The sequence below is a fragment of the Zonotrichia leucophrys genome, chromosome 3 (assembly GCF_028769735.1).
Source record: "Zonotrichia leucophrys gambelii isolate GWCS_2022_RI chromosome 3, RI_Zleu_2.0, whole genome shotgun sequence".
Taxonomy (NCBI): Eukaryota; Metazoa; Chordata; class Aves; order Passeriformes; family Passerellidae; genus Zonotrichia; species Zonotrichia leucophrys.
Genome location: NC_088172.1, coordinates 92,772,053 through 92,787,216, shown reverse-complemented (window position 1 = coordinate 92,787,216; position 15,164 = coordinate 92,772,053). Strand labels below are relative to the sequence as shown.

Below are 15,164 nucleotides of genomic sequence, written 5' to 3'. Positions count from 1 at the left end.
ATCTGGTCTTTAAATGTATTTGTACAAAGTGCAAAATAACACTTGTTTGTCTTAAAGGAAATGTTGGCAGCGCTTAAGGAGTGAAATTCTGTCAGTATTGTAGAATTGAAGTTGTGAAACTTCACAGGGCCCAATTTTGCAACTGTATTGTTCTCTGCCAGTTTTTAATTGAGTTCTGACAATGGAAGAGCAACACTTCCTGCTTTTCTATTGTTCCTCAGTTTCAACTGGATTTCCTGATGGTCTAGAATTGTTAATTAGAATTACAGAGCTCCTGGATTTCACACTGGCTGTGACAGTGCTTGAAAGGCAGCTGAGCTGTTCACTGCCTGCTGGGTAACTGTGTGTTGTAGAAAAAGCCATTATTTAACAGCTTGCTTGTGGTGATTTTGAGATAGCTTAGGCAAACCAACACAAGAGACCCAAGGCACTCCAAATGTGTATGCAATCAGCTGCTTTTTAAATATATAAAAAATTAGAGTGGGGGTGGTGAGTATTTTCCAAAAGTAAAGGGGCTGTTACATAGTTGGAAATTGTTTATAATTTGCATGTGCTTAGTACACTAATATTCTCTATCCTTTCTTGGCAGTGAGAAATCCCTACACAGGCCACAAGTACCTTTGTGGAGCACTACAGTCTAGCATTGTTTTGCTAGAATGGGTTGAACCAATGCAAAAATTTATGTTAATCAAGGTAAAATTACAATTACTCTCATGTTGTCTTCTAATTATGTTGTAGTGGCTTGTTAAGAATAAGTATTAGCCATTTCTTGATTTATTAGACTTTTCTCTTGGTTTCTGTTATATTATGTTGAAAATAACTATTTAAATGTGTCATGTATTAACTGACTCAAAATAATTGTTCATGTTTTTGGGGTGCACTTTAGTTAGAGAACCAAACCCTTTTTTCTATGAAGATTGCCCTTCAGTTGCACAATAGAAAACTGAGGCTAGCAGGCTGAGACATGGGTTAACAGTGGTCTTGCTCCTGTAGTAGAGAGAAGGTGATCATTTATTCTATGTTTTTTGACACTGACGTGCCCAGAAATGCTTGTTATCTCCCCGTCTGACACCATCTGAAGAGACAGAGCCAGGGTGGGCTCATGTTTATAAAAAGGCAGCTGCTATAACTCAATTAGCCTGGAAGAGGAGGCTTAGAGGCTCAGTAGCCAGGGAGAGGAGTGATGAGCGCTCTTGTCTGTGGGCAGCTGCAGAGGACACACATGATAAAAGACATGCTACTTTATTTTGACTGAATTGGCATGAGATGCTCCAAGCTTCTTAACTCAGGCCTTTTGTGTTTACCAATACCTGTTATCTGAAGAAGTAAACCTAACATTACAAAGTATGTAACAAAATTTACCATGCAATTTGAATACCTAATAGCAACTCGGACTACATTTGTTTGCCTTCTAATATCTATTTTTGCTTATTCATCTAGCACATAGATTTTCCTGTACCTTGTCCACTGAGATTGTTTGAAATGCTGGTAGTCCCTGAGCAGGAATTCCCTTTAGTTTGTGTTGGTGTCAGTAGAGGAAGAGACTTCAACCAGGTGGTGAAGTTTGAGACTGTCAACCCAAATTCTACCTCTTCGTGGTTTACAGAAACAGGTTTGTGTGCTGTTGTCATTGCATTCCAAAATGTTCTTTGCTCTTCTGTTATAGCTGAAGCATTAAAAGGCAGGCTTTCTCTAAGGAAGCAAATGGTTAAATCATTAAGGCTGAGTGATAATTGCAAGTTGTCTGCTTAAAGGAGTGTCTGGTTGAACCTGCTTGCACATGCACTTCTTTTTTTAATATTTCTCTTTGTTGAACTGATTGGATTCCTTGAGATTTTTGGTATAAGAGGATGGAGTTATGGTTTCTTGCATTTCCATAAATTAGGCAGCACTTTATTATTCCCTGTGCTGCTTTGTGCTCTACCCTGGCACCATGACTTCTGTTAATTTAATAGATTTTAGTACAATTGCGTTCTGAGCAATTCCTTTTGACATCTCTGGAAGATGTATTTTGGCTCTCCTTTGTCACTATGGTTAAAAATGGTGTTGTCACCTCCTGCTGAGATAGAGCATTCTTCTGGTGTTTATGGAAAAAGGATTAGGACCACTGGTAGCAGGAAACCAAGTGCCTGCCCATCACCAGTGTGGGCACTGTCAGTGAGATGGCCACCATCTGAGCAACAGCAGAAATTCTCTCATGGAAGTGTGCTAAGAATTACTTTTTTAGAGTTACAGGGTTGCCCCCTGAACCTAGAGCAGTAAGGAGCCATTGCTAGTCATAGCTGGCAGGTTCAGGACAGTAAATAGCTTTGATTTTGCCTGTCACAGATCCATTGTTGGTTCATGGTGAATTTATTCATAGCTCTGTGCTGGCATACACATGTGCATGAGCACAGATGAGTGTGTACTGTGGAATTCACTAGGAAGGACATTTCCCTCCAGGAAGAGACCCACTGATCTTGCTGCTGCTGAAAAGTGCATCAGATTTTGACACAGTTTAAAGCATAGTTAGAATAACAAAGTGAGTAGTGAATGGCCAATTAACACATGTTACTACTTCAGACAAAGCATTTTATTCTCATCCCTTCCTACCTGTAACTGTGTGAATTTATAGCACAGCCCATAAAGGAAGCACCCTGAAGAGAAATGTCCTGTTCTCATTTCTCTCTTAATGTTGTCTGCACTGGTGCATAAATACAAGAGTACTAATCCCTTCTCTGTTCTTTTTTTGTATTATGCCTTCCAAACTTGGTTACAATTTCATTAAATTACTTGTGTGTTCTTATGTTGTGTCTGTGTTGTTGTTTTCTCCTATTTTCGTAGATCAAATTTAAACCCTTTTGTTGCATCAGCTTATGCCTGTCCCCTGCTGGCAGGACAGCAATGATGCAAACAGTTGGTTTTTTTTTTTTTTTTATAATTTTAACTGGAAGCTGCTTTTGTGTTCTACATGATGTGCTCTACTTTCTCATGTCTGATAGACTTATTGAGTTTCTCTTGAGTTTCTCTTGGCTATATGAAACATCCCTACAGAATCTGGCAGTATTGTTGAATTAGTAAGAGTTGCTTTGTATGTAACTTTAATGTTAACAAACAAACGGACCGAAACTACCCTTCCCTTTTGAGCTGACATGTCCACTACTCACCTGTGGGTCAAATTCCCATTTGCTGTGATGGAGACTGCTGCAGCTGTAACCTAGAAGAGAAAAAAAAAGCCCTTCTTTTGAGGTTTTGGAGAAGGAAATAAGCCCCTATTTTTGGAATATCTGGGGATGGAAAATCTGCAAATAGCAGCAAGAATTAAGTAATAGTATATAAGTCCTTATCAGGATTTAGAAATAAAGACAGAAGAAAATTGCAGTGAAACAGCATAGTGCGGACAGTCACATATCTGGCTTTTTGCACAGCACTATTCAATTGTACCAAGAGAGAATAAATGGAGAACAATGTAAATGTCAGTTTTCTTTTGTGACATGGCTCAGAAAAGGCTGAATAAAGTTCGTATTTCAGTATTGTAGCTTCAGTTTTCCTGTCACAGCAAACATGTTGGATAAGTGGACATACATCTCTAAGAGAAGAGTAATGTCACTGGTAAGATGATGATTTTAAGTAGATAAAACACACTAATCCATCAAAATGTCTCAATCTCTAGAACTTGAATTTCAAATTTCATGCTAATGTCTTTTATGAACTAAGGCTGTCATTTTTTTACAGACACTACGGAGACAAGTGTTGTCCATGTAACACAGCTGGAGAGAGACACCATTTTGGTGTGTTTGGATTGTAAGTTTAATATCAACTAAATATGCCCACATATACATGCATACTGTCTGTCTTCAAATTATGTTCTGTATTGATGGTAATGCTTGGTTAACATATCCTTGTTTATTGTCTAGGCTGTATAAAAATAGTGAATCTGCAAGGCAGGTTAAAATCCAGCCGCAAACTGTCGTCAGAGCTCACGTTTGACTTTCAGATTGAATCAATAGGTAAGCTGGGTTTCATTATTAGTCTTGAATATCCCTGTAGGTCAGAGAGTTAGGCAATCACCGTCTGGATGAAATTTAACAAAAGCAAGTGGTGGATTCTGCTTCTGGGATGGGTAGTCCCAGTTATGCATACAAACTGGGGGATGAGAGGGTGGAGAGCAGCTGTGCAGAAAGAGATCTGGGGGTTGGGATTGATAGCAAGCTGAAGATGAATCAGCAGTGTGCTCTGGCAGCCAAAGGTCATGACCAGCAGTAAGGACATGGAATTTATGTGAAGTTGCATGTGGAAGATTCAGGTTGGATATTAGGAGAATACATTTCACTCAGAGGGTGATTGATCACTAGACTGAGCTCCCCAGAGAAGTGGTTGCAGGACCAAGCCTGTTAGACCTCATGCAACATCTGGATGATGATCTAAGTGATCCTTATGAGTTGCTTCCAACTTGAGATCTTCTATGATTAACTTGTTCAATGTTACAGTAAAGAATTAGCTATGCTACCTGTTTAGTCTTTGGCATTTAGAGCACTACCTCACTCATTTCATTTTGTGTGAGAAGACTCAGTGAAAGGTTCAGCATGTGCTTTCCTAGGAACAACTGGAACAGAGTAATAATCCTGGAGTCTTCTTAGATTAAGCTAAATATCTTGGAAGCATGATGAAGACTTCTAGCCTCCAAGGGAATACCTTAACACAACCTACATAAACTCTGAATCACCCATGCCTAACTCATTTTGCATGTGTGTTTGTGCAGTCCATTTTTATAAAGCAGCTCAAAGACTAAATTATATGATATGTCACAGGCTGCATGAATTTTGTTTCCTTGTGTAGAATTTGAATGAATTAAATTTGTGAAACAGAAAGAAGAGATTATTTTGGCAGTTGTCCAGTAATTACATACCTGGATTGCACCACCTGCTGTTGAAAGAGGGGTAGGAGGGATGTGTGCACACATGAAGGGTAGCAGCAGAAGAGAAGGAGCAATGGGTTCTAAAATCATCAGAAGTTGCAGGGAGTTTATTTCTGAGGAGAAACTTAAAAGTTTCAGATTGTCCAAAGATAACCTCCCACAGAGAAGAGGAAGAGAAAACGTGGCCACTGAAAACATTACTTTTATGGCTCTTGATGATTTGGAATGGAGGGAAAAGAAGAATTCAATGTAGTTGGAGTTTCTTGCTCTGGGACCTCTGCATGTACTGTGGTCCTCACCCTGCTTATCACAAAATGAGCTTCCAATGGCCTTTACTGTTCTGGCAGTGTCTCCAAAGACATTCTTGGAACTTTTCTGTTAAAATTCCATATATATTGTCTGCAAGTATTAAAGGGATTTCCTGTTCAAAGAAAATTACACATTTAGGACTAGACATTTAAAATATTTTCTGGTTAGGTGGGAATGTTTTTAAACCCTGCTCATTAAACAAATAAATACATAAATGCAGCTACTTTTGAGGCAGGGTCAGTGATTTCTGGGAGACATTCTGCTGTCTGAGTGGGTGGATGTCATACAATGGAACACACATGTACAGATTTCAAAACTATAGTCTTGTGCTTTTGGCCTTAAAAGCAAGGGTAGAGTTTATGCCTCAAAACTGATTCCAGTGTTCTTTCTTACCAGTCTGTCTACAAGACAGTGTGTTAGCATTCTGGAAACATGGCATGCAAGGAAGGAGCTTTAGATCAAATGAGGTGAGTACTACATTTTACTTTAAATTCTGGCTCTAATGTAAGCCACATGGAGGAGAAATGCACAATGCTGTTGTCTGAAAAAGAGTGAAACATTTCAGTAACTTCCTAGGTTAGACATAGGAGCTGGAGTCTCATTCTAACCTTGTTTCATAAGCTCTAAGGCATTGGTGGAGCTGTACAAGAACCCCCTCACATCTGACAAGCAAAGCAGAAACAAGGGACCAGGCCAAGATGCCACAGAAAATATCCAAGTCTAATTCTTGGTGATATTAATATTCACCTTAAATTGCTTTGAAGACCACTGTCAGTTCCTTAGCCTCTCACATATGGATGCAAAAATCTGGGCTTTGCCAGTGGTTCCACTGCTAAACTTCAACTTTTTGTCACAGTGTCAAATGAGTTGCCTGATGTTTTTTAGTCTCTTCCATGTTCTCTTGGCTTACAAATACTTTGAAGAATTGCCCAGCTTTCACAAGAAATATTTTTCCATCTTCAGTAGAAAAATACCAGATAGACCTAAACATGGTTGGCTTGTTTTTTTTTCCTAAAATCTCCTTGTAGTCACTTTTTTAGCCCATTTGATGTGATTTTTAGACAGAGTTAAACCATTATAACTACCTTCCGCAATAGTTTTTTTTTTCGTTGCTGCAAACATTGTGCACTTGTTAGTGAAAATGCTGTACTTTGTAGGAATTTAATTAATTTGGTTATTAATAAATATTTGCAAATATTACCAGTTGTTCCATCAGTGTTTCATTGGCTGAGAAATCGAGCTCATTATGACTAATTGTATTTTAAGGTACACATACAGTCACACCTCACCAAGCTTAGATATCCCACATTGTTCCAGCACTACATTGAATTGCACAAAGCCTCAGCTGACCCAGTCTGTGCTAACAGTGAGCTTGCTCTGTGTGAACCAAAGGCTGGAGTCAGACTGCTTCTCATTTCCAAGGTGCAGATGTTTATTGTGGCATTTGTGCATTGCTCTACCCATTGGGGGAGCACTCAGTGGCTCTGCTCCAGCTGGGAGAGGCCATGTCCCAGTGTGCTGCAGCCCAAATGGATGCATCTTGTTGTTTATGTCAGGGACACTGGCTTGCTTTGTTGCTGTCAAGCCAAAGCCAGAACCTAAATAAAGAACTGAAAGCAGAACTGGGCTGTTGACAGAAAAGCAAGCCACCTAGAACTTTTTTTCTGTAGAACACATCTAGGGTAAGATTTTGAGCCTTTTAAAATTCCTTATCTCTACTAGCTGTCCCAATAGCTGCAGCTAAAAGAAATAAATGTATTTTCTGCTGTAATATGGAAAGCCTTCAGTGCCAGGCTCAGGTCTTGACCATCATATTTGTTACTTTGGGGGAAATTTTGTGCTACATAGTAAGTAGGAAGTTGTTGTCCCTCAGCATGGGGCAAAAAGCTGACTGACTTAACTTGCAGCATTTCTTTCTTTGAGGACATCATTAGTTCAGACTCCCTATTCTAATACAGTTGGCCCAATTGGGGATGACTTGACCTGCTTGCAAAGTTATTTCCTTCCACAGCTGTGACCTTCTGCCGTGGTTTGATCAAGTGTGAAAAATGAAAGAGGGAACTGTGAATTCTGACACAAGAAGTTCAAAATTTGGGCAAAGATTGTAGAGCCTTAGCTTCACAGAAAGTAGAAATTAATTTTCTTGGAAAAGTGAAGGATATCATTGCTGTGAATTAAAATTCTCTTGCAAGTTCTCTGCACCAGAAGGGAATTCAGTAGGTCAACTAACATTACTAGGGTCTGGGAAGGAGATAAGTATGTCTACTTTCCTCAAGAGTGTGAAATCCGGCTGTGTAGAAGAGGAGCTTTGTAAACAGCACTGCCTGATCACAAAGTGATGAAATACCCTTTGGAGTATGCACCAGGCTTTGGTTGACTTCATTAATGAACAGGGTGATTTTCTGGGTGCTTTGATATTCCTATGATCATAAAGGTGTATCACACAAGGACAGTGACAACAGAACAGACCTTTCTGTTGGGTCTGTTGCACTCATCTGAAATGTCAGAAGATGAAGTTTTCTTTTTGCAGTGGGCCTAAGTACCACCAATTAGATTGCTTCTCTGCTAAGGTTTTCAGAATGTGAACTTAATGCATTCTTACTATAATTCAGCATTTCAACAAAATGTGTTTTATGTGTGATTTGCCTGACCCATTTTTGGATATACACTCTATAGTGACACTGGTAACTCAAGTACCGAGCTGAGCCCTGCTGTTCTGCTTGCAGTGGCTACCAGAGGAATTCATGTAATGTGAGAGGAATTACAGAAAACTTTTATATCTTAGTTAAAAGTGACAGTTGCATTATAATCTCTATTGGATTTTAATTGGTAGTCATTTGTTAACATCAGTCACAGTCAATTCTTTTCTCTTGACTAATGTTAAATACAAAATGAAAACACTTGTGCTCTTAACATGTAAATATTTCTTTTTATTGTCTAGATCACACAAGAAATTTCTGATAATACAAGGATATTCAGGCTTCTGGGTTCTGACAGGTAAGATGAGAAGTAAACAGGGCACACTAAAATAAATGAATAATATGTGTTCTCCTACCTTGTAAAAGTTATTTTGCATGTTTCTTGCAAATTCTTTTTTAGTCATCTTAGACATTCCTTTGTACACATGTCTCCCTTCCAGTTCTTCACTTTTACTTTTCTCTTTCTTAAATTTAAAAAAGTAAAAACCTTTGAAAGTGTTTGTGAACTTCCAGAAGTGCTCAGCCAGGCAAGAAGCTTTTCCTTGGCTGCAGTCACAATTTCCAGGAGTGTTTTCAGTTTTGTATTGTAATTCTTTTGTTTAGCTTGGTGAAATCTTTACTTTCAGATGTTCTGCAGCAGTAGCTCATCAAATCTGCTTCTCAAGATAAGTGTGTAAAAAATACTTAAAAATTTAAATATCTCACTTTCACCCCAGAAAGGAAATTTACCAGTTCTTCTCCCAACATGACAGTTCAGGTCTTGTAGGAGCTCTTGATAGCTCCTGGTGTAGCTGTTCTGTGGCATCTGCTTTTGGGACCTGTCTGTGTGACCCAAGTGCTGTTTTAGGAGTGTCACTGACTTCCTTAACTTTCTCTGCCCTGGTGTTGAACTTTGTACTTCTGTAAGAGCCACAGAAGCAGCAGCTGTTTTGTCTTCAGGGGAGTGCATGCTGATCTGACAGTTTCACCAGCAATGAATTCACAAGAACTGCAAAGATAGGCTTTAACTTTTCTTTTGAGAATTGCCTCTGTTTACGCTGCTTGCAGTAAACCCATGTGGAATCTTAGAATGACATTGCAAAAAATTGCCTTGTAAGAATGTCCTCTTCCCCAAATGTGCTCCCATCTATTTCTGGCTTGCTGTGATAGTTTTCAGGTCTAAGATAATGTTTAAAGAGTTTACTCTGCAGCAAACATTAATTCCAGTTTCTTCATATACTTTTTTCCTTGAAGCTCTGTTCTGTTTTGTGTTGAGTGTGAAGCCTTTTTCCAGTAACAGGAGTCCTGTCCTAGGCAGTTCATAGGAGCTGGTGTTCTGAGAAGCAAAAGCCCTGAAGGCAGTCTAATAAAAGCTTATGTGTTGCTTTCTCCTCACGGGCAGAGAATTGCTTCATTGCACAAGGTGTCATTCCCTTTGTGGAGCACATTGAGTAGAGGTCAGGGTTTTTTCAGGTTTTTTAGTTTTGCAGCAAGCAGACTTCCGTGTCTAATTCCACAAGAGGGATTTGAGTTTCCCACAAAAAATCTGCCTTCAGTTCAGGGTGTTTGTGGAGGAGAAGTCAATCATGAACGTCTTGGTCTGTTTGGCAATGTTAGCAGTTCTTGCCTGATGACAAAAATTTAAATAGTTTGTGAAACAAAATTGTGATGGCTAATTTCTCTTCTTTGAAGAGAAAGGTCTGGTCTAGGACACCCCTGATGATCTTTGCAGTTGCAGGCCCATGTAACCCAGTCTCTTGTATCCAGTGATGGCCAAAAGTGGGTGGCCAGAAAAAGTAAGAGTAAAGACTCTTCACATAGTAGTCCTTTCCTTGAGGATTCTCTTTGCCTGCAAATTTTTGTCCCTACAACTTTCAGAGCTGGAGGAAGTTTCTGTGCATTAGGTTACACAGGCTCAGAGATTAACTAGAGGTGCTCACAGAACAATCAGCTTTGTTCATCTGTGATTCCTGTGGCAAGAATCAAGCAGGAAAACAGCTTTCAGAATTGGAGCCTGATGAATGGGTTCACTTTGCAAAGCTCCAGGAAAGCACAAGCCCAGTAGGGGAGTGATGGACCCCCACTAAAAGGATGAGAGGCAACAGGGATACATTGCAGCAAGGGAATTTCCAGCTGCATAAAAGGGATAAACATGGTTGGTGAGGATGGTTCAACACTGTAGCAGGAGCCCAGAGAGGCTCTGGGAGATCCTTGGAGACCTTGTCTGGATAAAACTGGGAGCTTGCTTAGAGATTGGCATTGGTTTGAGGGGCTTTTGGACTAAAGGCATCCAGGGAAAGAGAAATAACAACCAATCAGATGGATCCTAGGAAAGAATATTGAATTAAACCCGGGGTTATTTTTAAATGAAGGACACTTGACACTGTGGCTTTTTAAATTTCCATGTTAGGGTGGTGGTGCTGGAGAGCAGGCCGACGGACAACCCGACAGCCAACAGCAATTTGTACATCCTGGCAGGGCATGAGAACAGCTACTGAGAGCAGCACGTGGCACAGCTCACTGTGAGGAGAACACTCCTGCTGCAGCAGCACTCGTGACTGGCTGGAATTGCACAAAAGCTGCAGTAACCCCACTTCAGTTACTTTATAATTTATTGTGGCATGAGAGGAAGATGAGAATTGTTTGTGGTATGGACACAGAAGCATTATGATACCACAGAAGTGCTTAATTTACTGTTATGTAATCTTTGTACATATGCAGTATTTTTCAGTGAAACTTCTTGCTGAAGCCCTACACTGACTTTCTGTAGATAGAGGTCCTCCTGTTAAGTACAAGTGTCTTACCTGTACAGATGTAAAAGTCACTGAGGATGCAGAAATTAAATCGGGGTACTATTATAAGGACGTCTCATGTGTTTATTATAAAGTGGGATTCTAGTAACAAATATAGTACATTTAGCAACACTATTGTATTTTATTATATGTAATTTACTAATACAAATAAATATTAACTTTTAGAAATTGTAACCAAGGCTGTAATCAGATTACAATCTTGTTTTAATTTCAATACAACACACTGGTGTTCATGTTTGCACAATGTATTGAGATGTGATGTATTTAGTCACAAAGGTAAGCTGTGACTTTGTGGATATGACTTGGGCTTCAAAGTTCCTTTTTTTTTTATTTGGGTAGATTCCTTTGTGAAACAAACCAGTTAAACACCTGTATTTTTATATTTAATTAAAACTTTCCTTATGATTACTTCTCTATGCTTGAAAACAATACCTTATGGATGGGTGTCATTCCCAGACTAGTGGTACCTGGCTGTAATTCTGCAATAGGTGTTTGAATTATTAGTGTATACAATGATAAAAAGTAGTTATTACTGTTTGTCTTACTAAATAGTTTCATATCACAGTGAAAAGGAGCAACATTCCACATTGTGGAAATGGCTCAGAGATGTTGCCATTTTGACTTTTTTTTTTTTTTTTGGCCTTATAACCATTTTCACACTTTTCTTGATTTTAGGATGTTAACACATGGCCAAAATTTAGTTACTACCTCATTGAAACAATACAATGGTTACTACGCATCACGGGAACTTAGTTTTGATCAGAAGTATTTTTGATTGCTATTTTCCAATGGAGTGTGTAAATGCCAAGTTTTAAGCAAAATGCACACATTTGACTCCTTTTTTTGTATATGTTCTTTATATTTTATTGTGATAATATACACTAAAACCAAACTAAATTAAAAGTGATTTATGGCCTGCGTTATTGTTGTGATGGGTAATGCTTTGAAATATGTTCCCTAATGTATATAATGTAAAATAAATTTTTTTAACATGTTGTTGTACAATTAGATTATCACCTGCACTGATTTTCCACATAAGACTAAAATGGAACATACTGAGTTTTCAATTCTGCTATTAAATTGTTGTGCCAAACACAGAAGCCGGGCGTCTCTGAATGTATGAGCAGAGGTTGCTGGAGCTCCACTCAGTTTGGGTTGGCATCAATACCCTTTTGACCTTTGGGCAAAATTTAGACATGTAGACTTGAGCTAAGTCTTTCCAAATTCCACCTTGTGTGGTTTCTTCCCTCCATTTCCTGCTGTCCCACTTGCAAAACTGATGGGGTTTTTTTTCAGCAGGTTTATTTTTCTGCCTGTGGGCCTCAAGCTCACTGCTTCTGCTGCCCCATCATGGCTGTTCCTTGTCCTGAGTGTCACCTCACCCTGTGGGGGAAGAGGTGGTGGCACAAGCTTCACTGCTGAGCAGCTGAGTTCTCAGAAAAGCTGAGAAGTTGTGTGTGTTTCACAGCACCCTTGTGAAATCCCCAAGGGCAATTTCCATCCTGTGTCCTGTGGACTGTTCCTCACTTGGACGTGCAGAAAGTCACTCAGATTTAGCAGAGTGCACTACAGCTGATGTGCTGTGAATGTGCTTCCTCCTGGGGGGTCCTGCAGCAGCTGGGGCCAGGTTCCCCAGGCCATTGCTGAATTATAGCCACCAGAGGTTAAGGGCTACTGGTTTTTACTCTGCTTGGGCATTTTTGGTACGAGCATGCATGCAGGGATGCAGCTGGAAGGGCTAAAGATAGAGGACAGAGCAGCAGCACGTGGGAAAAAGGGAGCATTGTGCTAGGGCATGTTTCCAGTCTATTGGTATAATCAGAACAGCTTTGTTTTTCCCATGCTGCTCTCCAGCCTTGAAGATAAGAAGTGAAGAGTTCCTGCTTTTTTTGAGGAATTGTCCTGTTGCAGGATTTGGGGTTTGTGCCACAAACGTGCCTTTCCCACATCTCAGGCTGCTTGCCTGCTCTGCTGACAGCTGAGCCCAGGAGCCTGGGTGTCTGGTAAATCAAAAGGTCTCCTTTGCTAGACCTGAAGCTGCCTTGAACTAAAGTTCTCCTGAGCCATGCCTGCTAGGAGCTTATAACTGGAATCCTGGTGTAGGACTGGGATCAGTGTGTGGCTGACTGCTGGGAGCCCAGTCAGAGCCAGGAAACCATCACAGGCACAATGAGGTTACAGCAAGGCCTCTGCCATGGATGATGGACGCAGCTCCTCCAACCACCTCTGTGCTTCCCTTTTCCTCCTCCTGGTCCCTTCCATGCTGGCTCCTAGCAATTGGAAGGAGCTGCTGGCAGGCAGGAGGGTTGATGTCACCGCAGGATCAGGCATCACCAGGCTGGCAGCCAAATCTGATCAGTGCAGGGGCTGAGCGTGGGCCTTGGCCCAAATTGAGCCTTCTTGCAGGGAACAAAGGAAGCAGTGGCACTGTGTGTGTTACACAAGTGCTCCTGGAAGCTGGGATCACAGGGCAATGAACACTGCTTTTATCTTTTACCTGCCCATCTCCATGAAGTGCTGCCTGCCTGTGTCAGAAACTGGATCTGGTGGCATAAAAAAGAGGGGGTTCAGATTCAAATTCTGCATCCCACAGCCCTGAACTGAAAGCAAGGGCTATGCAAGGTGAAGCACAGTGCTGGCTGCATGCAGCTTTGCCACAGGGAGCTTGCAGTGGGGCTGAGGGAGCCCAGCAATGCCGTGAGCACTGGTGGGGATGGATGTGTCCCCCAGGCAGGGGACATTCCTTACACCCCACAGGGTTCAGCTTTGGCAATAGCCCTGCTGGCTTTTGAAGGATTGCATGGGAAAATAGCTGGTAAAAACAGGGAATGTGCCCAAACCTCTTGCTTCCCTCCAAGGAAACACACCTAATACAGGAAGGCCTGTGTCATATATGAGTGGTGTAAAAGAAGCTGTAGAAATTTGTATGGGGAGAGAGACACCGGTTCCTTTAGGATGTGTGGATACATCTCATCAGGTCCCATGGGCTTGTGCACCTTCAGGTGCTTTAGATAGCCTTGAATCCGATCTTCTCCAGCAGGTGACTCTTCAGTCCCCCAGTCCCTGCCTTTCCCTTCTGCAGCTCGGGCAGTGTGGCTGGAGCACATCCTGGTGGAGACGGGAAAAAAGGCATTGAGCACCTCAGCCTTTGCCACGTCTCAGGTAATCACATCTTCCCTTTCCTTCCAGAGAGGGTCCTCATTTTTCCTAGTGTTCCTTTTATCACCCACACACCTGCAGAAGCTTTTCTTCTTCTCCTTGATGTCCCTGGCCATGTTTAATTCTCTCAGAGCTTTACCTCCTCTAACCTGATCCCTGGCTGCTGGGACAACCTCTCTGTATTCCTGCCAGGCTTCAGCTCCTGCTCTCACCCTCCATAGGCCTCCTTTTGGTGTCTGAGCTTGTCCAAGAGCTCCTTCTCTATCCACACAAGGCCTTCTGGAATATTTGTCCAATTTCTTGTCTCAGCCGAATCCATCCCCGTGTGTCCCACATCAATCCATCCCCGCGTGTCCCAGCCCGATCCACCCCCATGTATCCCACACCGATCCATCCCCACTTGTCCCACACTGATCCATCCCCGCGTGTCCCAGCCCGATTCATCCCCGTGCATCCCAGCCCCATCCATCCCCGTGTGTCCCACACCGACCCATCCCCGCCCGTCCCGACCACCAGCGGTTCCAGGATCGCCCATTCGCCCTCCCGCCGGCAGGGGGCGCGCGCGGCCGGCCCGCCCCCGGAGTCACTTCCGCCAGGAAGGCCGCAGCCGCGCGTGGCGGGGCGCAGGCGCGGGGGACGCGGGGCGCCGCCGCTCCGCGCATGCGCCGCGGCCGCCGACGGAGCGGGCGAGGACGGGACCGGGGAGGCGGCGGCGCTCGCGCTCCGACCCCGCCCCTCGCGGCCCGCGCGCGACCCCCGTCCCGCCGCGCGCCCCCCCCGCCGCCCCCGCGGCCTCCCCCGCGAGCCGGGGCGGGGAATGCGGCAGCCGCCGCCCCCCCCCGCCGCTGCGGGCCTGCCGCCCCCGCCGGCGGCGGGGGAGCGCCGGGGCTCCCGCTGAGCGCCGCCGGCCCTCCCGCGCGGCTCCCGGCCCGCCCGGCCCGCCCCGGCGGCACCATGCAGGCGCAGGCGCTGCTCTACGAGTTCTTCAGCGAGGAGAACGCGCCCAAGTGGCGGGGGCTGCTGGTGCCCGCCCTCAAGAAGGTGAGGGGCGGCCGGGTGCCCGCGCCCCAGGGGCCCGGCCGCGGGGTCGGGCTGGGCGCCGGGCGGGCCACGGGGCTCCCCGCGCTCCGGAAGCGGCTCCGGGGCTGCCGGGGGTCGGTGGGCGCCGTCCCGCAGCTCGGCGGCTGCCGCGGTGGGTGCCCCGGGCCGAGGGGCCCGGCAGCCGCCCCGGGCGATGCTCTGACAGACGGAGCCGTGCAGATAAAAGCCGTGTGATGGACGCCGAGTCCTGTCCCCCCTCGGCCCGGA

General features: G+C 43.6%; 2 protein-coding genes across 4 annotated transcripts in view; both read left to right on the top strand.

Moving 5' to 3' along the window:
• Positions 1–11,791, top strand: part of MAP4K3 (mitogen-activated protein kinase kinase kinase kinase 3) — a 65,662-nt gene extending 53,871 nt beyond the window's left edge. For all 3 annotated transcript variants that reach the window (XM_064709322.1, XM_064709321.1, XM_064709320.1), the window contains 7 exons: positions 590–693; positions 1,441–1,612; positions 3,715–3,783; positions 3,897–3,989; positions 5,603–5,673; positions 8,148–8,203; positions 10,295–11,791. In XM_064709322.1, the coding sequence (XP_064565392.1) occupies positions 590–693; positions 1,441–1,612; positions 3,715–3,783; positions 3,897–3,989; positions 5,603–5,673; positions 8,148–8,203; positions 10,295–10,382 (653 nt within the window). In that variant the 3' untranslated portion in view covers positions 10,383–11,791. The remainder of the gene's footprint in view (positions 1–589; positions 694–1,440; positions 1,613–3,714; positions 3,784–3,896; positions 3,990–5,602; positions 5,674–8,147; positions 8,204–10,294) is intronic.
• Positions 11,792–14,753: 2,962 nt separating this feature from the next.
• The window catches only part of SOS1 (SOS Ras/Rac guanine nucleotide exchange factor 1), a 43,268-nt gene continuing 42,857 nt past the window's right edge, over positions 14,754–15,164 (top strand). The window contains exon 1 of the mRNA XM_064709317.1: positions 14,754–14,897. Within this exon, the coding sequence (XP_064565387.1) occupies positions 14,811–14,897 (87 nt within the window). The 5' untranslated portion in view covers positions 14,754–14,810. The remainder of the gene's footprint in view (positions 14,898–15,164) is intronic.